The 21,174-nt window shown below is 48.3% G+C and overlaps 2 protein-coding genes and 1 long non-coding RNA gene across 8 annotated transcripts in view; all 3 read right to left on the bottom strand.

Moving 5' to 3' along the window:
• AFF4 (AF4/FMR2 family member 4) overlaps positions 1-7,868 on the bottom strand; it is a 52,510-nt gene extending 44,642 nt beyond the window's left edge. The window contains exon 1 of one of the 6 annotated variants that reach the window (XM_030504497.1): positions 7,405-7,868. Coding sequence is in view for 3 of the 6 variants with exons in the window: in XM_030504496.1 (XP_030360356.1) it covers positions 6,810-6,859 (50 nt within the window). In the remaining 3 variants the exon portion in view is untranslated. Of the gene's footprint in view, positions 1-6,699; positions 6,763-6,809; positions 6,929-6,972; positions 7,046-7,404 lie in introns of those variants that run through there. The other 5 variants (XM_030504494.1, XM_030504498.1, XM_030504496.1 and 2 more) reach the window with 5 other exon arrangements.
• Positions 1,962-4,379, bottom strand: LOC115615854. The gene is made up of 2 exons (XR_003994151.2): positions 4,227-4,379; positions 1,962-3,421 (listed from the first exon to the last, which is right to left on the bottom strand). It is a non-coding gene; the product is annotated as an uncharacterized LOC115615854 (long non-coding RNA).
• Positions 7,869-10,624: 2,756 nt separating the features above from the next.
• Positions 10,625-20,959, bottom strand: ZCCHC10 (zinc finger CCHC-type containing 10). The gene is made up of 4 exons (XM_030504492.1): positions 20,848-20,959; positions 17,743-17,904; positions 15,782-15,823; positions 10,625-12,418 (listed from the first exon to the last, which is right to left on the bottom strand). The coding sequence occupies exons 1-4, from the start codon at positions 20,928-20,930 to the stop codon at positions 12,151-12,153; spliced, it is 555 nt and encodes a 184-aa protein (XP_030360352.1). The 5' UTR covers positions 20,931-20,959; the 3' UTR covers positions 10,625-12,150.
• Between the last annotated feature and the right edge of the window lie 215 nt (positions 20,960-21,174).

Below are 21,174 nucleotides of genomic sequence, written 5' to 3'. Positions count from 1 at the left end.
ACATGAGAACTGGAAGGTTTAATGCTAGATCTCAAACAAACAGAAACCGCCAGCTCCCACCCACCCAAATATACAAAAACCTACTCCAAATACACAAACAAAGCTCTTTTCCACACAGGACCACCCAGCACATCAAAAAGACATGAGAGAGGAAAAACATTAATCCATTTCATCTCCTCTTGGCCAATCTTTATGCTTTGAGGGCCTTGAAGTTACAAGAACAAACTACTAGGACAACTTTGTCGAATCAAGCGTTTTGCATCATGGCAACTCCCATTAGGTTACTATTCTTATTTATGCCCCAACACAGCACAACTCGCTAAATTACATTTACAACATGTTCCTCCACTAAGTCCTTTAACCCATTTCTCCATGTTCTGTTTTTCTGAAGTTCAATTTTTCAGATCTGGACTTTGACCAAGCCAGTTTTTAATTACCCTTAAATACGGAAATGCTTATGCTAATAGCAATGGAAAATTAAACTGGCAGATTGGGGATTTTTATTCTCTCCAGAAACTCTGGTTACTGCTCTGCCCACAGAATACAGCACATCACACACAAACTGCAGCACATCACACACAAACTGCATCCCCATTTTGATGTGGCTTTTTTGGTTTGCTTTTACCCTCTCCTATAGGGGGAAAAAAAAATAAATCATAGAATCATTCAGGTTGGAAAAGACCTTTAAGATCATTGAATTCAACCTTTAACCCAGCACTGCCAAGGTCACCTCTAACCTATGTCCCCAAGTGCCACATGTACACGTCTTTTAAATACCCTCAGGGATGGTGACTCCAGCCCTGCCCTGGGCAGCCTGTTCCAATGCCTGAGCACCTTTTGGGGAAGGAATTGTTCCTCATCTCCAGCTAAACCTCCCCTGCTCCAGCTCGAGGCTGTTTCCTCTTGTCCCACCCCTTCTTCCTTGGGAGCAGAGACCAGCCCCCTCCTGGCTCCATCCTCCTGTCAGGCAGTTGCAGAGAGCAAGAAGGTCCCCCCTGAGCCTTCTGTTCTCCACACTAAACCCCCCAGGTCCCTCAGCCGTTCCTCATCACACTTGTGCTCCAGGCCCTGCACCAGCTCCGGTGCCCTTCTCTGGCCCCGCTCCAGCACCTCAATGTCTCTCTTGCAGTGAGGGGCCCAGAACTGACACAGGATTCGAGGTGCAGCCTCACCAGCGCCCAGCGCAGGGGCACAATCACTGCCCTGGCCCTGCTGCCACACTGGTGCTGATACAGCCCAGGATGCTCTTGGCCTTCCTGGCCACACCGCCGGCTCATCCACTGAGCGGGTCACCTTGTCATAGAAGGAGATCAGGTTGGTCGAGCAGGACCTGCCTTTCACAAACCCGTGCTGACTGGGCCTGATCGCCTGGTTGTCCTGTACGTGCCGCACGATGGCAACTCAGGATGATCTGCTCCATGACCTTCCCCGGCACCGACGTCAGGCTGACAGATCCTCCTTCTGGAGCCTCCTTCTCGCCCTTCTGTAGACAGGCACATTTGCCAACCTCCAGCCAACCGGGACCCTCCCAGTGAGCCAGACTGGTGATAACGATGGGGAGAGGCTCAGCGGGCGCTTCCATCAGCTTCCTCAACACCCCTGAGTGGATCCCATCCGGCCCCAGAGACTTGTGTGTGTCTCAGCCACTGACCATTCCCCCTTGGATTACTGACCTTGCTACTGACCTTCTTCCAAAGGTCATAAACTCTCCTTTGTTCCCTGAATCCCAGCCAAAGCTCTCTGTTTGGCCAGGCCACTCTTCCTCCCTGTGTGTCTTCCAGCACATGGGCACGGCCTGCTCCTGTGCCTGGAAGAATTCCTTCTTAAGATTTCCTTCCTACTCCCATTAACTTCCCTGCAGCCAAACCATAGAAAGATAACCGTGGACTCCTACCCCCTCATCCTACTCACTTTCATGATTTACACACATCAAAGCCTGATTAAAACCATTTAAGCACTTCCAGCGCTGAAATCTCTTTAATGTCTTTTGGAAATTAAACAAAATGCAGAAACAAAGAAAATACAGGTGAATTCACAAGGCGTACAAGTCAGATCAGCTGTGGAGCTTTCACAGTAATGTCAGCACAGATGGTGACATACATGGGAGTAAACGTTTAGTATTTTGAAGCTTAATATATACCAAAATATTGCAGAGAACCAATATAAATATTAAATATTAACTTCAAACCAGACACTTGCAGCAGGATCACACTAAGGGAAGCACAGTCCAGGTGTCTGACTGTTTGTACACAGCCCTGAAGCACAAGAGGGGAAAACCACTGAACACAAGTGCCTCTGGGGTCAATAACACTATCACAACTTGCATGCAGGTTTCCTGATGTTGGAGGACCAGTTACACTAACATTGCCTTTTACGGCTTCAGGGTGGTTGCACATTTATCTGCGAGTACGTGCCTATCTATGGGGAGGTGCCTACTGCCTTGCTATCTCCACACTGTACACAGCTAGAAGAGCAACAACACACCTGCTCTGTTCTCATGTTTATTTGGTTTTTGTATCTGAAACACATTTCCATTTCTCACATCACTGCGATGACAGACTGTGATTCAGCTCTCGAAGCAAAGATTCACATGTACCTGCTACACTCCAGTGAGAAAGTAGGAGAGAGACTGTTCAGTGGTGTGAAATTTCAGCAGGAACCAAAACTGTTGAGGGAGTTATCTAATATGGAGCAATTTACCTTGGAGAAATCTTAGAATCTGAGCTAAGGACAAGTTTAAACAATTCCTCCTATCTGAAGTGCACTTTTAAGCTAACCGCTGCTTAGAAACACCATGTTCCCAATGTTTGCTTCTAAAACTTAAACATACTGTTATGGTTTTTGTAAAGTTGGAAAATGTTTGTAAATAAAACGATGTGTGATTCCACTGTAGCAAGATAGCAAGTACCCAGCTTAGTTTGCTGGAGATAACGAAGTTACAGCAAACCAAAACTTGGTGCCTTCTCATTTCAACACCACACACAGTAGAAGCTACGGAGTATTAAAAGCACTAAGCTTAGGGATCCACACTGGTTTGACACATTCTCCACCACTCTTCCCAACCCCAGCAGTCACCCCTGTGAGCTCCAGGAAGGGCACACACATTCCCAGGGTCCGTTTTGCCCCTCCATGAATAAGCCACTAAAACCTGAGGGAAGTTTTGAGTCCAGTCCAAAAGACAAACATCTTAAAGCTGCTCTTGGGAACTGCCAACAACAGGGGACACATCAACCCTCTGCAGGTAAGTAAACCCAGGGCTCACCCTGAGAGCCACCACACCATTGTTATGGCCTGTTGTCTGCTCTGTCTAGTCCTCTGCTCCCAGTGTAGTACTGGGAATGAACAGCCAGAAACCCCTGTGAGGCTGCAGGGGACTACACCTATCCACAGGGAGAGATTTGGGATGATAGAACAGTCTCTCCTGAACACACAATCATGACAGGATTACAATAAAACTACACCCTATATTTGTTTCATTACAAAAGATGGCAAGCAACACGTTCGAGTAAATTATCAATAAATGTTATGACACGAATAAAAGCCAAGATGAGCTGTAAAAACAGACAGCTCAATAAAAGGGGGCTATGAGCGGTGTAGGGAGGCATTGTTGGGTTGGGGCAGCTCAACAGAAAAGTGCAGGAAAGCTTTTGTTAATGAGCTGTTAACAGCAGAAAATTAGTTCAAGACTTCAGGGTAGAACTTCTCTTGTTCAATGTTTGCACAGGACAGAGCACCAGGAGATGCTTTCTCCCTGTTGGTACCTGGTGCTGCTGCCAGTTAATAAACCAGGTTTTACATTCATCAGCAAGAACTAACGAATCAAGTAAGTACAAGAGACATGACAACTCGAAGAACTACAAGGTACTTGGGGAGAAAATACAGATCACTCTATTAGGGAAAAGAGAGGTCTGAAACACCAAGTTGGAGAAAGAAACTTGGGAAGCAGTAAGAATGTGGGAGCGTGGGGAAATGGCAAACACCAGATCAGACACAAGTGCATGAAGCAACATCACAGCTACAGGGAAATGGAATTCTGGACAGCACGTCCGAAGCTGGCACAGCCCCAGAGGAGGAGGCAAGCGCTGTGCTGCAGCACTGTGCTGTGCTGGGCACCTCTGCAGGACGCAGGGACAGCTTCAGCTTTTCATTTCAGAGAGCCACGGGCCACTTCTGGAATAAACCTGGATTCCCCCAGGAGAAAACACACAGTAAGAGAGCAGAACTACCTTAAACACTCGGGCTGACTGAACTGAGGAGAACAGCTTTATGACAAGAAGGAGCAGGAGCCTGTGCAGTTAGACTTCCTAAGCAGGGACAGAACCCCTATAATTTCACAAGCTGGAGAGCATCTCCTTAGTCATTAGTAGCTGCAGAGAAGGAACAATCCTGCAAGAGAAGAATAATGGTCAGGTAAGTTCTTCCATCTTTAGTTTTGCAATTCTAGGAACCTGATTTCTTCTTATTTTAACACATTTTAGCAAGGTATGTTACATACACCCAACCCTGCTCTATCTAAATGTAACCTGTCAAAAGCTTCCTGACTCATTTCCAGACAGTCCCTCTTCATCTCCCCCAATTTGAGGTGTTCTTTTCTCACTGCTTAGCAAAGACGACACCAACATCGCTTCTTTCTTGACACAAACTCCAAGACAGACATTAAAATCGAATGACAAAGAGAGGTGGGCTCAAGCTTAGCTATTTCTTAGCCTCTGTTGAAGGTAACTGTGAGACTATAGTAACATGGCAGAAAGGAAACGTGCCCGTAGAACAAACCACATCTGAGCAACAATCTGAAATTATGTGGCCATGAACAGTTCCTGCAGCAGAAAAGAAATCTCAGTCACTAAAATCTCCAATTCTTTCATCCTCACTCAGGTAGACCCCAACCAGGACTAACCTTCCTCCCAGCTCTACACACACCTTGCTGTTGATCTGGAGCAAAGAGCGAGAGCAGCAACGATTACAAAACTCACAGAACAAGAGGATGAAGAGGAAGGAAAGCGCCAGAAGTGGTTATGAGCAGTTACAGCAACTTTCATAAGCACTGAAAATCTAGAGGGGACATGGACAGACCATCACTTGCTCACAGAGTCCCCTGTCTGCTTCAAAAGACACTGTGACGTGTGCTCTCAGCCAGTAATGCACACGTCGTATATGTCTTTAGTCATATTCGACATCCAGGAGCAACCACGGTGGAAAATAAAGTGCAGGAGCACATCCTTGCCAGCAGCCGTGAGCTAGAAAAGGAAGAAGGAGCTAGTGCCAACTTATTATCTACCAACTGTGAAGTCAGGACAGATTTCTGCTGCAACTATTTATCTACAAAACCCAAGCAACACAAAGTGGATGGCTTCTGCAGACAAAAACACGTGGCATCTTCTCATTAGATAGTTGGGCCATAAGCACACAGAAGCATCTGTACCTTCCAGCTCACTAAAAAGACAGCCTAAACATCCAAGTAATATTCCACTGAGGTTTTATCCTGTTTTATCAAGTTCAGATCATTGTAACCGGAAAGCAAAACACACATACACGAGCTCCTTTTTTTCTGGTTGCTGTGTGCCTTCCTGCACAAAACCTACCCCAGGGGCTCGGTCTGTGTTTGAGACACAGGAGAAAAGTCAGAAAACAAGAACTGCAGAGATGTTGAAAGGAAACACCAGGGACCTGAACCTGCTTTTGAGATTAGAGTTGAAATGTATAGTTTTCTTTCATCACTGTCAAAACTGTTCAACAGAGGAGAGCTTGCTCATGCCCAAAGCTGCAAATACATCGTATAGCAGTTAGTAAGGCTTTACAATTAATACTGATACATTAATAAAGCCAAGATACTAATAATGTCAAAGGAAAGGGTTACATTTTCTTTCTGGTTATTGACCACCAAGAGCTGCACGATTACCACTACAAACCACTGCATAACTCCAGTATAACACCCCTACACAGTACCGACAGGGCTGTGTACATCCCACTGTGCCGAGGCAGACGACACAACTGTAGCACTGTGAGTTTAATAACGTTTCTCTCATTAGAGGTGATAACAAAATGTCAAATCCAGCGTACAACCAGTCCTCCGAATTTCGCAATCCTGCCCCCAGGGTGCAGGGCTCCATGTTCCAGCCACTTCACAGAAATTCCCACAAGTTTCAAAGAAACACAAGGAACCAGAAGTTCAGCCGCAAGAAGTTCGGTAGCTGGAAGGAGCTGGCAATAAGGAGACAAACAACAGCACAGACCTGAGCAGAACAAGTTGGTTTCAGACTACAGATGCTGAGGAAGCGCCTGTTCAGCTCACACGGAGGGAAAACACTGACAGCAATGAGAACACGGGAATGTTTAAAACCCTCTGTCTTTGTAAGTAAATGATCAAACAAGACCATAATAAGCCTTGTGAAACAGAGGGACCCACACCTGCACAGCAGCACTCTCTTTGCATGAGTACATCCTCTTTTGAGGCTGTATTAAAGATCCAGGTACAAGCACTCAGTTTTCCCCCGACACAAAGTTAACCACTCTCTCATTTCAAGAGGCGAATGAAAGACTCGGCAAGTGAAAGCACCAACACCTGCGTGACCCCTCTCGGCACTCTCCTGCTTTGTTCTGTTCATTGGAAAAATGAAAACCCCAAAGCACCCGTCAGCCCCGGCTCCAGAAACGTTACGTGACGGCTCTTCTGACTACACAGCACCACACGGTCCTCGCCAGGGCCGGTGCTTTACGTAACTACATCTCGTCACTGGCAAGGAGGATGCGATGACGGTGTGTCAGGAACCCCGGGAGTCTCCCTTCTCCTGACCTCCGGCAGCACCTACCCAGAGCCATTTCCTATGGCCACCGCAGCACCCATCCTGCCCCGCTCCATCCCCAGAGTGGCTCAGGGCCTAAAACGCAGAGAGCAAAGGGGAAGGAACAAAGCCCTGACGTCAATTACTGGAAAAGGACCGAACCCAAAGGCCGGGAGAAGGGAACGCGCCGGGCTCCGCGAACCTCCCCACACGTCCCTTTCCTCGGGGCCGCCCAGGTTTTGCTCCCCAGCGGGAGGGACGCGGCGGGACCGGCCGGTCGGGGAGCGGTGCCCGGCACAGACCCCCACCGTGCCCGCCGGGTGTGGAACTCCTTCGGCGCGTCGCTCGCAGCGTGCGGGGAACCCGCGGTGTGAAGCGGGGGGAGACGCGCCGCGGAACGGGCGATCCCGCCCGCCCGGAGCCGCAGCCCGGCGGGGCGGGGGGGGTGTCGGGGAGCCGGGCTGCGGCCGGGAGAGCTCCGAGCCCGGGGGTGGGGGGGGGGAAGCGCGGGGTCCGACGGCGGCCGCTCGGCGATCCCGCCCTCCATCCCCCCCGCCGGCGGGGTGCCGGTCGCGGCGGGCGGGCCTGTCCCCGCGCGTCCCCACCCCCGGCCGCGTCTCACCTCCGTTCGCCGCTCCGCTAGGCCCGGACCATTTCCTGGCTGCCGCCACCGGCCCGCCGGGCGGGGAGGAGGGGGGTTGGGGGTGGAAGGGAGGGGGGGTGTGAGTATGGAAGCGAAGAGGCCCGAGGGAACGGGGGCGCCGCCGCCGAGTCACCGACCGCCCAGGGAGCGCAGGGGCAGGCCCGGCCCCGGCGGGGAACGAGGCTCGGGGGAGGGGGGAGCGGCTCACAGGCGGGAGGCGACGGCGGCTCCCCAGGGGTCCCGCCGCTCCATCGCGGGACGGGGCCGGGCTGGCGGCGCGGCGAGGTCGGCGAGGGCCGGCGGCGTCGGCCTGGGCAGCCGTGTGCCCCTCGCCGGGTCCGGCCTCCGTCCCTGCGCCCGCGGGGCCGGGCCGCGGCTCCTCCCGCAGCCGGGCACTCGCGATACCCGGCAGCCCCCGCGCCGCCGCAGCCCCGCCGCCGCTCACGTGACCTACCGACGGGGCGGGGGGAGGGAACGGTGGGGGGGTAGGTGTGTGGGGGGAAATACACTCATTGAACACGTGACCCCCGCGGGGAGGGGCGGGGCCAGCCGCGGCCACGCCTCCCGCCGCTCGCGTCACGCAGGGTGTGCGCACGGCCCCGCGCGGAGGGGCGGGAGCGCCGTGAGGGGAACGGGGCCGCGGCCAGCGGGGGCGGAACCGGCCTCTTTTGTTACCCGGCGGCGGCGGGGAGCGCCTGGTGCCTGAGCCCGCGCCCGGGGACCGAGAGGTGCCTGAGTCTGAGCGAGACCGGCTCACAGGAGGCCCCGCACCCGCGGTGGTGCCGGGCTCTAAAATCACCTCAGGGAGAGGCTCCTGCGAAAACAAACACACAACTGTGCTGTATAAACATTTAGGCTAGATTAAAAACTAAACAAAACCTACTTCTTCCACATAAAGTGATTCTGAAACATACTGGAACATCATACTTTGGGATTATGCTTTTAAAATAGTTTATTAGTTGTTGGAAATACTTCATTATTTGTTTGAAATACACCAGTGCAACAGAAGGGTGGGAAACCCACCCAAACAGCACTTTCCTTTGGCGTAACAAACTCCAGAATCAAAATACAGCCTCTGATACTGTGATCACAGAGACCCTTCATGCAAAAATTGCTGTAAAATGACACAATAAATCTAGAGGCAGTCTGAAACGGTTCATAACTGTTTTACTGGCAGTTAAATCAAGTTTGTTGTGATGCTGAAATAAACCACCACCACAAGAAGAAGTGATCAAATTGGGGTGGAACCAGACCCACCTGGGGATTAACACAGGCAGGGAGGGCAGAAGCTGCTCCTCTGAGGAAGTAACACTGCTGCAGCTGACAAACAGGAACAGAAAACACCACCACCAACACATCCTTCCTATCAGTTTCAGTGGTGTTTATAAAACCACTTTCTGCCAGTGACATTTCTGACATACCGTATCTCACAAGTCAAACGTACTCTGGTATTATTTAAGCAACCTGCTCTGCTGGAAGGTGTCCCTGCCCATGGCAGGTTTGGAACCAGATGGCCTTTAAGGTCCCTTCCAACCCGAACCAGTCTGTGATTCCGTGGTTATGATTTGTATCGCAGACACATCTCAGTTAATGAAATCAGGCTGTGAAGATCTGCCTCCGACAACTGATGTCTCAGTGTCTGGTTGAAGGCAGAGCTCGGTCAAATACAATTTCATAAAGCAAATTAAACCCATGGGGTTAAAATATGTTGAATCATTTCTTTATAAATCAAATCCACTTGATCGCAAAAGTCCTATTTATTAGAGTTCTGAGAAAATGAATCAATCCATCAATCCACAGGAGACTGTGTAACGCCATTTTGCTGAGGGACCTAAAACCTGCTCCTGACTGACAGATGTTTGGTGTAACACAGAGCTGGACCAGACCATCAGGTTGTCTCCCTCCCTCCCTCCAGTTCACAGCATTTCTCCTTGAAATGTGATGCCTTTTCCCAAGGCTGTTTTTCTGCCAGACTCCATCAATTGCTTCCCTTCAATTAGCAAGGGCAGCTTTGCTTGTAATTGGAGGGATTAAATGGAGGCTCTTCAGAGCTATACGGGTCTCATGTAACTGCTTAGTAAATACAACTATTTCTAGTCAGTGGGTTTTAAACCAAAATTAATGATCTTTCGTACTTGGCCTAGAGCTCTGGAAGACAGTAATTAAAGAAATACCTTTCCCACTGAAAAATAAAAACTGAATCAAAGCATCCAGCAAGCTGTCAGGGTGTGATCTAGGCGAAGGTGATGGGGGAAGGCTCTTGGCAGGCTGGGGGGGTTACTCTGTAAAATAAGAATATGTAGAGACAAAGCAAACAGAAAAGGCAATTTTAAAGAAATGTTTGAAATTGAACTGTTCTGAAGATCTGAGTACACAGGGACCTATGGTCTCGGGCTCAATCTGCAGTTGGTGGTACGGGAGAGCCAGTGAAAGCAGCAAGCCATGTCTTTGAATCTCCACTTGGGACCCAACAGCAGACCAGAGGTTAAATTAAGCTCTCCATAGCCCCAGCTGTAATTAGGTGACCTTATCCTGGCTCCCGCTGACAGGACCTAACACACACAAGCACTTCCTTTTGTCTTTGTGAATGGACCCAATTTGTCCAAGGGAGACGCAAACAAACAGATGCATGAAGAGACCAACCCTCCAAATTTAGTGACCGGCTTTAGGACTGGGGAGCTTCTAACTTCCCTTGGCAGAGGACTCAGTGTGGAGAAGTGCTACACTGTGTGAAGCAGCGTGCTTCCAACAAAACCATCTACACACGAACACCAGCAGCACTAAAGAAGTGAACAGACAGCATGGTCTTAAGAAGGCAGTGAAGGGAGCCTGGACCCCATCCTCTGCCTTCCCAACCACTGCCTCTTCCTCACCACAGTCCTCCTTCACACCCATGCTGCTGCTGCTGCGCAGCACAGCATCACCCCATGCTCTTCACAGCATGTCCCCACACAAGGGAGAGGTCACCAGCAGTGAGCTTGCCACCACGCCTGTGTCAGTCACCACACATGGCTACTGGAAAGGGGAGATGGCCCTAAACCTGCACTGTTCACAGTCCAGTACTCCAGAGGGCTTCCACACACGCTTTACTGCGGTGTCACTCACTTTTGGCTTTGCAGTAAGCATGAACTTAGCAACTGCTGTTTAATAATTTATTAACTTTTCCCATTAAACGGTACATTCACTCAAGACAACAAACAACTTTCTGCTAATTTTATTTACAGTCTGCAGAGTGCTCTGTAAAACAGGAACGGTTACAGACAAACACAACATACATATCAAACATTTAAATAAGCACACTTTATTCAAAAGTAACTCTACACACTACTTATTCCATAAAAATATAAAAAATACTTTAGTTACTATATTTTACCTAAACAAGAGATTTAGGAATTCTTCCACATGTGATGCCCCCTCCCCAACCAAGGGCACTGCAACAATAAGAAGTTCAGGAGACTGCATCACAAACGCTAACGCCAACTGCTTCAAACCACCAGAAGAACAAATAACTCTCCCTGTGCAACCAGCACTACTTGTTCTGCAGCACAGGATGTTTGGGGTTTGCTTTTGTTTGTTTTGGTTTTGCACTAACTTGCTTCTCCCATGCCAGATTTTCACAGACACGTGCACACTATCACATGAAGATAATGGACAGATGACACCGCAGACTAATGCCAGTCGCCACGTGCCCAACACCACGACTGGTCATCTTGCATCACACAACAGGTTTTTGTAAAACTATCAAAAGGGAAACACTTTCCTTTGGGAACCTCTATTTAAAGGCGACTCCTCCCTACTGAGCATCCAGTGAAAACAGCCTTTTTCTTACCTCCTTGAAAGTAGTGCCTGTTTTTGTTTGCCACTACTGTTGCTCTGGGTTTACTGACCCTATTCCATATAGAAAGCCAGGGGAGTTCTGACAAACACCCACTGAAGCCCTTCTCTCACTAGGATACATTTAGTTTACAAAAAAAAGGCACAAAGATGAAACTCCTAAGCAGCATCACTCCTAACTCTCCCACTGTGCACTGCTCCTTTCCTCACACACACCCTGCTGCAAGAGACGCTTTGGGTCTCACGAATTACTACAAACACATGAGCTAAGGAAAGAGGCGAGTTGAAAAGACTAAAACCTCTGTACAGTGAGTAGTATACTGATCATTAACACATGAACACTAGTTTTATGTTGCAGTTAAGACTCAACCTGGAAGCCTCAGGAAAAGCTCAGCAGTGTCTAACACGTTTGTTACCAGCGAGATGAAAGCCCTGTGTGCAACACTCAGTTTCCACAATAACAGTGCTCTGCAGCCAGCAGCATGAAACTCCTGCTCTCAATAGCTGAGAGGGTTTTCTACCTGTCAGTGAAGCTGTCATGAACAGAGTAGTAGTGGCTGATGCACAGCATGATCTGCAGTGAAAAGCTTTTGCTTTCCAGCATGTAAACATCCAGGTGACTGGACCTTAGCTCATATAAACAAATCTGATGATAGATTTTTCAACTAAAAAAGTAAAATTTTCCATAAAAGGATAAACCACAAAAATACTCTTTCAGGAAGTCTCACGTGCCATCTAATACCTCCCGTGGCCTATGAACAACTACGCAAAACACTTAGAAAGGTTCAGCAGTAGAAACGTTGACAGGTTAAACTGTTTGGCAGCCGTGTGCTGAAGACAACTTGGCAGAGTGTTCCCACTCACTAACCGTCAGGTCCACCCCGCACCACGCTATTTCTTCTTCCTTTTCTTTGGTGGCTCATCATCAGAGCTACTGTCTGTGCTGCTGCTGCTACTGCTGGAGGAACTAGAATCCGATTCGAACTCTGAAGAGGAGGAGGAACTACTCGAGGATGGAGAAGATGAGGAAGTAGAGGAGCTCTCGTCACTGTCACTATCATCATCAGAAGAGGAGGTAGAAGAATCTTCACTGTCTGATGAGGAATCGCTAGCTGAGCTGGCGCTGCTGCTGCTGCTGGAACTGGTCACACTTTTGGATCTGAAAGCAAGCAAACACAGATGAGAACAGGCCTGCTGGGACAGCATCATTATGCAGGGTTCTTTAGACTGGGTTGTAACCCAAAGATCAATTATTTGGCCTGAAAATTTCCAGGCCTGACAATCTAAGACAAATTCCCGTGCCTCCCCTTCCCCTTTTTCCATGACACCACGTGCATGAATTAAGCCACAACAGGACTACACAAAAAGGTGAAGTTTGAAAGCTGGCACAGATCTTGTTGCTAGTACTGACGAGTGTCTTTACTGACTTGGCTGGAGAAGGCAGAGGCTGCAGGGAAGTATGAAAGTCCTCAACTACTGAAGCCTCGGGGAAAATCTGACGAAGATCCACTCCCGAGCTCCCCACAGCAAGGAGGAGACTTTGCCAGTGTGAAAGGCGGTGGAAGTTTTGTCAGTGATTTCACAAATGTCAGAACTATCTATCCTCAACAGAAACTGTTCTTAGACTACTCCTGGCGAAAGAACCCAGAGTGCCTGCCACTACAGGATGCTTGTGTTTAAGGTGGAGGAGAAGGGGTGGAAACAGTCCAAGATAGACAGAATTATGAACACAGCAACAGGATTTCTGTATCCTCTGCATTTTTTTTTCCAAGCTGAGCCCTTACTGAGGCTGTTGTTCTCAAGATCAACATCTCCAAGTAAGGAAATACAAATTCCAAGAAGGTACAATTAAATTTTCCCACTGATCATTCTCCAAACAAAGTATAAAGGTACTAATTCACCTCTCTTCCTACCAAGCCAGCCAAAGAGCCTGCAGAAGTGCTCGATATAATAATGCAGAGTCTTGTTTCCATTAGAAAATTAATGGAGTAGTTTTTATCAGAGGGTTTGGATAAATATTACAACTCAGGAAATGCCTGTGCTAAGGCTCTTGGAGAAAGAGTAATGTTGTTTTCATCACATCAGCTGACGAATCCAGACACGTGCGTTACACTGTGAACCACTGCAGTCTTTACACTACATCCGCAATGTTATCTCTGTGTGTGCAGACACCACGGCTGTTTATGAAAGATAAAGCCATAATCTGGTCAAATACAGACTTATTGTTTGTGAAAACACTGTCTTAAGATGAGGAAACAAAAAGAAAGTGGGACCAGTAGTTCCAATCCAAAGAGTTCCATGAGATGCGGAAACCCGTTTATACGGGCAAGAATCATTGAGGGAATCCTGTCTTTTCCTGAGCACCTTTCACAGAATCCATAGCTGCAGTCCATAGACCTCCAGTATTTATGTTGGAATCTGAAACATGAGGATTTAACACTGCTTCTCCTGGAGGAAAGCAGGAGCTGGAGCTATGAGGGAAGAAACAAGCAGACACTTGTTTTCAGGTGATGCAATATGTGGCCTGTTGGTAGTCACAGAAAGAAGATGGAGATGGGAGCAAGTAAAATTCACCTACTTGCCCCTGTCCCAGGCAGGTAATATAACATTCCAGATGCTATAGATTAGTAGATCTGAGATTTGGGGTCTCTTACACCACTGTAGGAGTCCAACATTTCTCCAGCAGACAGGGATTCATTCTCCTCCAAGCAAGTTTAAGTGTTAATATCTCATATGATCCCATGCACCAGCTGTGGAACAGCTGCTGCCTCTTGTAACACACACTATCACCCTTCTGAGGCTTTCTGACCTTCCTAATTCTGGTGCCATCATCTAACAACCCCAGGTGATTTTAAACATAAATCCCACCCACCATTGTGGGGACAATCACAGCTGGGTGCCTGAAGAAACGAGTGAATTAAGGCATGAGCTACCCTCAGACAGGCACATTTCTGTGTGGTCCAAGCATGAAGTGGGCTTCCAGTTAGTAACCAAAGAGTATGGGAACCTCGGAGCCAAGAGGCACCCAGGAGACAGCTCCGCGTCACCTGAGGTCACAAGATTGTACAAGAGCTCCTCTGCAGATCCTGTTTTTCTGGTTAAGCCTGTAGCTCACTTATTACTGTTTATATCAAAACAGACACTGTGCGAAAGGTTAGTGCTCACCAGTGCTGCCAGAGCCCCAGCTTCTGCTTTTTCACTTTAAATCTGAAACTTACACACTCAGTGGTGACCCTTCGCTGAGTTTTCCATATTTAATTCTTCCTGTATCATCATAAAATATATAAATAGCAAACTATCCGGAAAGGAGTTTATAGTGCTGGGTTTGGTGCTTGCATAAAACCAGAGGAACAACGCAAACAATAGAAGAGTTTTAAAGTTTTAAGGAAAAAGTAGCCAAATCAACCCCTCAGCCATAAATCCTTTTGCTCTTTTCATTCCTGCATTGCTTTAGAGCTCCAATACTCTGAAAATCCTTATGCCAATGCAGCCTGTGAGAAGGCTGAGGCAGGAGGAGGTCTGAGCTACACTGCTTAGAAATGAGTTAATTTCTGAGCTCCCTGGTCCTGAGTGACTCCAACAATACATGGACACTCCTGAGAAAGGAGCCTTTGGTGAAACAGGCTCTGACAGCAGCACCATGGCACTCACCAAGAAGCATTCCAATGAAGCCACATTCCACCTGAGAGCCTAAAATAAAGGCGTGTTTAAAACAGCTGCTGCAGCTTGTTTAATGACTGCCCCACAAAGCAAGAGCCTTTAAATATCTGCCACAAACTGGGTTTAGAAGATCCAATTTAGAGACAGAACAGTCAGCTCAATGCAAAGAGGCTGTTGCTGTACAGGCAGCCCCCAGAAGCAAACCTCCCACCACGATCAGCACGTGTATCACAGCCAGGGTTCAGCTGGTCCCAAACGGTTCTGCTAACAAAGGCAGCAGCAACTTCCCAAGGAAGCGTTAAAGCAAAGTGAAGTAGCAATAATGTCCAAAAGTTCTCAGCTCAAACAAATACCTGGGGCTGGGGGAGGTTTATTTCCTGGCTTTTGGTCTGGGATTGAGGGGGCTGTTCGGTTTTGGGGTTGGGTTTGGAGTTCTTGATGTGGTGTTTCATTCTCTGGACAAAGCTTCAGAGAGGGACAGCTGCTACGAGAAGGGAATGAAAACCTGAGGAAGAGCAAGCTGGGCAGGTGGCGAGGTTACAGGCTAGCAAACAGTGTGCCATTCTCACACAGGTGTTTAACACACACTGCATGAACTTTGAGGCAGAAATAGGAAGATCTTTACCATTAAAGCAAGATCACGTAGAGACAGGACAATCAGTAGGGAGAAAAGCAGAGGACAAAGAACTTACAGAGTTTGTGGACAGGGAGGAGCAAATGTCTGTCACAGGCCAAAAGCAGGAAAGTCAAATGTGTATTTGCAGTGTGGACTTTCCCCCCAGAGCCCTTGTCCGTTCCTGCTGCAACACCAGAGCAAGGTCACGCACAGACACTGCACCCTCTGCCCCTGGCCCCCACGTACCTTTTTTTCTTGGTCTTCCTTTCTGCAGTACTTTCTCCAGTGCTGGTTAAGGGGGGAAAACAATGGCTTTAATTAACACAGCAGGAAAAGTAAATACATAGCAGCACAGTGGAGTTGAATTTAAAATACTGGAAACTGGCATCGCACTGGCAGAGCCACACTGCCCAAAATTCACCTGGCAGCTGGCCTCAGCCACTGTGCAAACCAGAAAACAACAGCAGCTACAGAGCAGGAAAGCAAAGACACAACACCAAAAAGCAGCAATTCACCTCTCATTTTCCACATTAAGTACGTGCTCTTCTTTACTCTTCATCTTATATGGACAACGACATTTGGGGATGGGATACAAAGAAGTTCTGTATAACCATATTTAACAGTGACTGAATTGATTGAAACAAAGGGTAAACCACTGCATTAGCCTGTAGCTTCCCCCGTGCATTACTTTTGAGTACAAAAAGACACACAATGTATCTGCATTGATGCTTTCCAGCATCTTTGAGATTCCCAAGTACCCAAACACTCACAGAAAGTGTTAGTGGTAAATGGCACAGAAGAAAGTTTCTTTTAACAAAACACTGTGGATTTGGGTTTAAAACCAGTCTTCACTTCTGCAGATTTAAGGGGTTTTCTATAAAACTCTTTCAGTCAAACCCACCAGGCACATGCTGCTCTCACCCCACGGCAGATACACAGCACATCAATCAGCCTGGAACATGTGGGATGCAAGGAGTCCTCCCTCATACCCTTACAACAAACTTAATATGCCCCTGATATATGAGGAGGAAGTTGTATGTTCTCTTGTGAACCAGGATACTTCTTCCCCAACTGAAACCTATTATTAGAAGCCACCCTAAATAGACAAAAATAGAAGTAAACCATGCAAATATGTTTCATTTAGAGCTCAGATAGCAGAATGCGTTGATAAAGACCCCAGAAAGGGGGAGAAAGAAGAAAGAATAGTGTAAGCTCTACTGTATTTCAGTAAAAGTACTCAATGCCTTTTGTATGCCAGAATTACATTTTTCCCCCAATTTTTTATTTTCACACATATGGTATGAAAATACTACACTACTTGTATTATCAAGGCCCTTACTGTAGGTAATGAGGTGTTTCACAGGTTGGAGAAGTCACTGTGAGTAAAAGGAATTCGATCCCAAAGCACCTTTCACTAGACAGGACCTCATTCAGCACGAGTAACCCGCACTGCCGTGGCACAGGGCGATGCCTCCCTCTAGCGTTTCCCGCTTGTGTAAGTACGGGAGGTCCCTACTCCGGGGTTACACAACAGAGTGGTCACTCAGTCTCCTGCAGACCAGATGTGCACCACAGCACTTGGTTGCTTTCCCTGGGGCTGTCTCCAGAACCACACACAAGAGCCGGGCGTGCTGGCTTTGGTTCGATGCAGAAACATCACTGAGGAACACGCGTTTTCTCACCTCTCCTCCCTCCCCAACTCCCACTCCAGGGGGGGTGAGCAATGGGCTTTACTGACACCAGGAAGTGAGACCTCCACAATATCCATCACAAGCGTGGGATCAACACTGGGCAAACAGGAGGATCCTGGAACAACTGCTGAAATGAGTTAATGCTGAAAAGTCAGCTATGTGGTTGTCAGAAAGTAAATATTAACCTTGTTAGACTCTGTTTGCCTGCTGGTTACTGATTCACTATCAGATCTTTAAAGATGATGACACAAGCACTCTGAAGCAGACCCAAGTTCTCTGCAGACAAGAAATAACCCTCCCAAGCAAGCCATGCAAAGAGTAAAAGGGTGCCCTAGGAAGTTGTTCTTCCTGTGAAGAACAAGCTTCATCCTTGAGAGTGGCTCCCTCATGGCACAGTTAAGGAGCCCAAGAGAGTTTAGGATTATACGATCACTGTGAAGCCAGCCCAATTTAACCAGGATTAAAAACTGCTCCCACCTAAGCATGACTTAATCTTCCTTTCAGGAGAGGACTTACCTTTGCTGCAGCAATAGTTGCTTTTCTTTTTCTTTAAGGATTTTTGCTAATTGAGCTGTCCTCGAAGGTCTGTGCAGGTATTTTCTCTTCCCTGTGCATTCATACGTCCAATGGCCAAACTCTAAACATTTCTGACATCTTACATGCTGCTTGTTTGCCTCCCTAAAAAAGGCAGAATTGCTTAAGTGACTGATTCCAAGTCTGTTCTGCCTGTTGACAAAGCATTCTTTTTATCATGCAGATACTTAACAGCATATGTAGTTAGGATTAAAGCAGACATTCATGGTGCTTTAGCTTTTAGCTTAAAGCTGGACAACAACAGTAACCTCAGATATATACAGAATTTAGGCAAACACATTCCCATTTATTAAAGCATTTTCATACAACAGTTTATGAAAGAAAACAAAGATACTTTTCCTCTATTGCAGAACTTCAGCTTCTATCTTCTGCTAAAGCAGTGACTGCTGAACTACTGACATCAGCTGTCAACACACACCAACTGCACCCGAATGTCACTTAGCTTTACCCTAGCTGCTGCTCAGCTCACTTGCAGCCTCCATTCGATCAACTCAATTGGCACAGCTTCTAGCATTACAGGCTATAATTGTTCACCAGCTATTGGGAATGATTACTGGATAGCAACAAACTGTCCGCAGTGTAATTGCATGTAGTTCAGATTCACAATCAAGGTTCTATTTTAGAACCCTGCCAGCAAGAAGCAAGTTCTAGGATTTGGCAATGAAACTGCTTAACACTCGAGTACCAAACTGCCAAATCCCCACAAAGAGCCCAGGACTCAGAGCTGCTCCTACTTGTAGCTTGTTTGAACTTCCCAGGATTGATCCAAGCCTGGCAGAAGGTTTGTCATAAAAACAATCAGATTCCTGCTCACTTTGTGCAATGTAAGCAAGACTTCATATCCTGCTCTGAACCATCCCAACACCTGACATTTTAGTGAGCATTTTACACCCACATTTCTGTTCTCACACTCTGGGAAAGTCTTTGACCATTTTTCGAAGCCAGTTAAGGGAGAAAACTCCAATTTCCATGTTCCAGCTCCTACACCACCACTGAAGCTTTGCAAAAGCTGCTTTGGCACCTTCTCACAGCCAGCCTCCTCCTTCACAGATAAGGAAACTCGCACATGGGTCAAGTGACTCAGCTCAAGGTCGGAACCACAGAGCAGTTTCCGAGCCAGCACTGCCATCAGGCCTCTGCAGCTCCCACCACCGTTCACTGCAACTCCTGTAACTTCTTTTCACCTTTATCACTTTTTCCAAAAAGCAAACACCAGCTTCTCAAGGCCAGCCCATCTCGTCTCCCTGCAGTTCACAGGCCTGGCTTAAGCAGGAGGAGGCTTCCAGACTCTTCATTTAGTGAGCACGAAGTTACAGACCAGTAGCATTTTCCTCTCAACAGGAATGCTGCTTTCCAAAGCAAGGTGTGAACTGCTTCTCGTTCGACCTTACCATCACCTTTCCTGACAGTTCTACTGTATCTGGAAGGGAATCTTGTTCTGAATGTCCATCACTTTCAATGCAGACGCTGTTTGCCTTCATAGTCCTGCCTTAGAAATACCGATCTAAATCAGCACCAGAAAACAAACCAAACTCACAACCCGCCCTGCACCATTCACTCAGACTTGAACAGGAAGCACATGTCTAGTAATGAACAAAAACCCAACGTCTTTCAGTGGTTTGCTGTGTTTTACTTTAGACTTCTGGCCCTGCCACAAGACTTACACAAGCAGAATGACAACACTCCAACAACATAAAACCCCTCAAAAGCAGGTATTTTTCCATCTCAAACTAGCCCACACCTGCCTCCACAGGAACAGAATGGAATTTTAAGGCAACAATAACGTAGCTCACTATTGGCAGGGTTTTAGCACGACTCACAGGACCAGGGCAGACAATTCTGGGCAAGCGAAAAAGATAAGGATCAAGCCTCAGAAGAGTTACCAGGAAAACATCCGACCGGCTCAACACCTCCAGAGCTGTAACACCTCACCCGCAATGACAAGCTTTAACACTAAGGAAAACCACGAGACTGAGGCAAACTTTCAGCAGGATCCATGCCCATGACCTGGAGGCAAAGGCTGGCACGTTCAGAACTCAGCACATACCCATCAAACAGAGACATAACAAGAAAAGAAATAATTCCTCGACTCATAACAACTTGAAAGCACGAGCATTCCACAAGTACACTGAAGTTCTATTACTTTCCATTGCAAATACTAGGCAAGAGATTATACTAAACAATGAAAAAGGCAAGAGAATGCAGGAGTTACCCATACTCTAGCCAGCAACTGTGATCAGACCAAAAACCCCACACTCCAAAAACTGAAACATGAGAAATAAATTATTCTAAAGAAGGAAAAAAAAAGACAAAACCAAAAAACCCTGAACCAAAACCAAACAACAAAGTAACAAACAAATGAAAAGCCAGTGTAAGCCATACATGGAACATGGGCATTTGCTGTACTCCACGTAAACAAGCAAAATCGTTGGATTTTTCTCAGTCAGAGCTTTACAATCAGATCCCTTCACTATCAGGGCATTACGGGAATGCAATACGCATATCCGAGTAAAGGACACTTGCTTTCTTTTCTGGCTTTTCCTCTCTTCTAGAGTTCCATAACACACCATAACACGAGCTGACAGCTTGCCTTCATCTGACTATTTTAGTACACCATGAAGACCCGTGACCGGACGCCCCAGACCCCCTCACCCACCACTGAAACCGCGGCCCGCGGCCCCTGCCCGCGGCCCCTGCCCGCAGCGCTGCCCGCGGCCCCTGCCCGCAGCGCTGCCCAGGACCGTCAGCACCGAGAGCGCGAACCCTCCCTGTCCCCTCCTCCTGCCCAACCCCGCTATTCCCGTCCTTTCACTGCAGCCGTGCCACCACCCGCCTCACCGCGGCCGCGCTCCCTCACGGACGAGCCGGCTGGCCGGCGGGTGCGGAGCGCCTCAGAAAGCGCTCGGAGCCCCTCACCGGGGAGACCCCGGCCCCGCTCCCCCGGGGCTCGCACCCGCCGCTCCGCAGCCCTCTCCCCGCAGGCGGCGGCCGCGGGGCGCTGCCCGGTACCGCCCCCCCCGCACTCACGCCTGTCTCCGCGCGATGAGGCGGTGCATGGGAGTCGCCATCTTAGCGACCACACCGGAAAGTGAGGCGCGGCCGCGCTGCATGCCGGGATGTGGCGTCCGCCGTCTCCTCCCATTGGAGGACGCAGCGGCTGCCACAGAGAGTAGCTCCTCGCGCGGCCAGAGAGGACGCGCTGTGGGGACCGCGCTTTCCGGCGCGTCTCGCCTCGCTTCCTCCCGCGTTGCCATGGCGGCGGCGGCCGCGCTGGGCGGTCCCTCACGGCCCCGGTCCCTATCCCGGTCCCTATCCCGGTCCCGGTCCCTATCCCGGTCTCTGCCCCTACCCCGG

Source organism: Strigops habroptila, chromosome 12 (assembly GCF_004027225.2).
Source record: "Strigops habroptila isolate Jane chromosome 12, bStrHab1.2.pri, whole genome shotgun sequence".
Taxonomy (NCBI): Eukaryota; Metazoa; Chordata; class Aves; order Psittaciformes; family Psittacidae; genus Strigops; species Strigops habroptila.
This window is presented reverse-complemented; position numbering and strand designations above follow the sequence as displayed.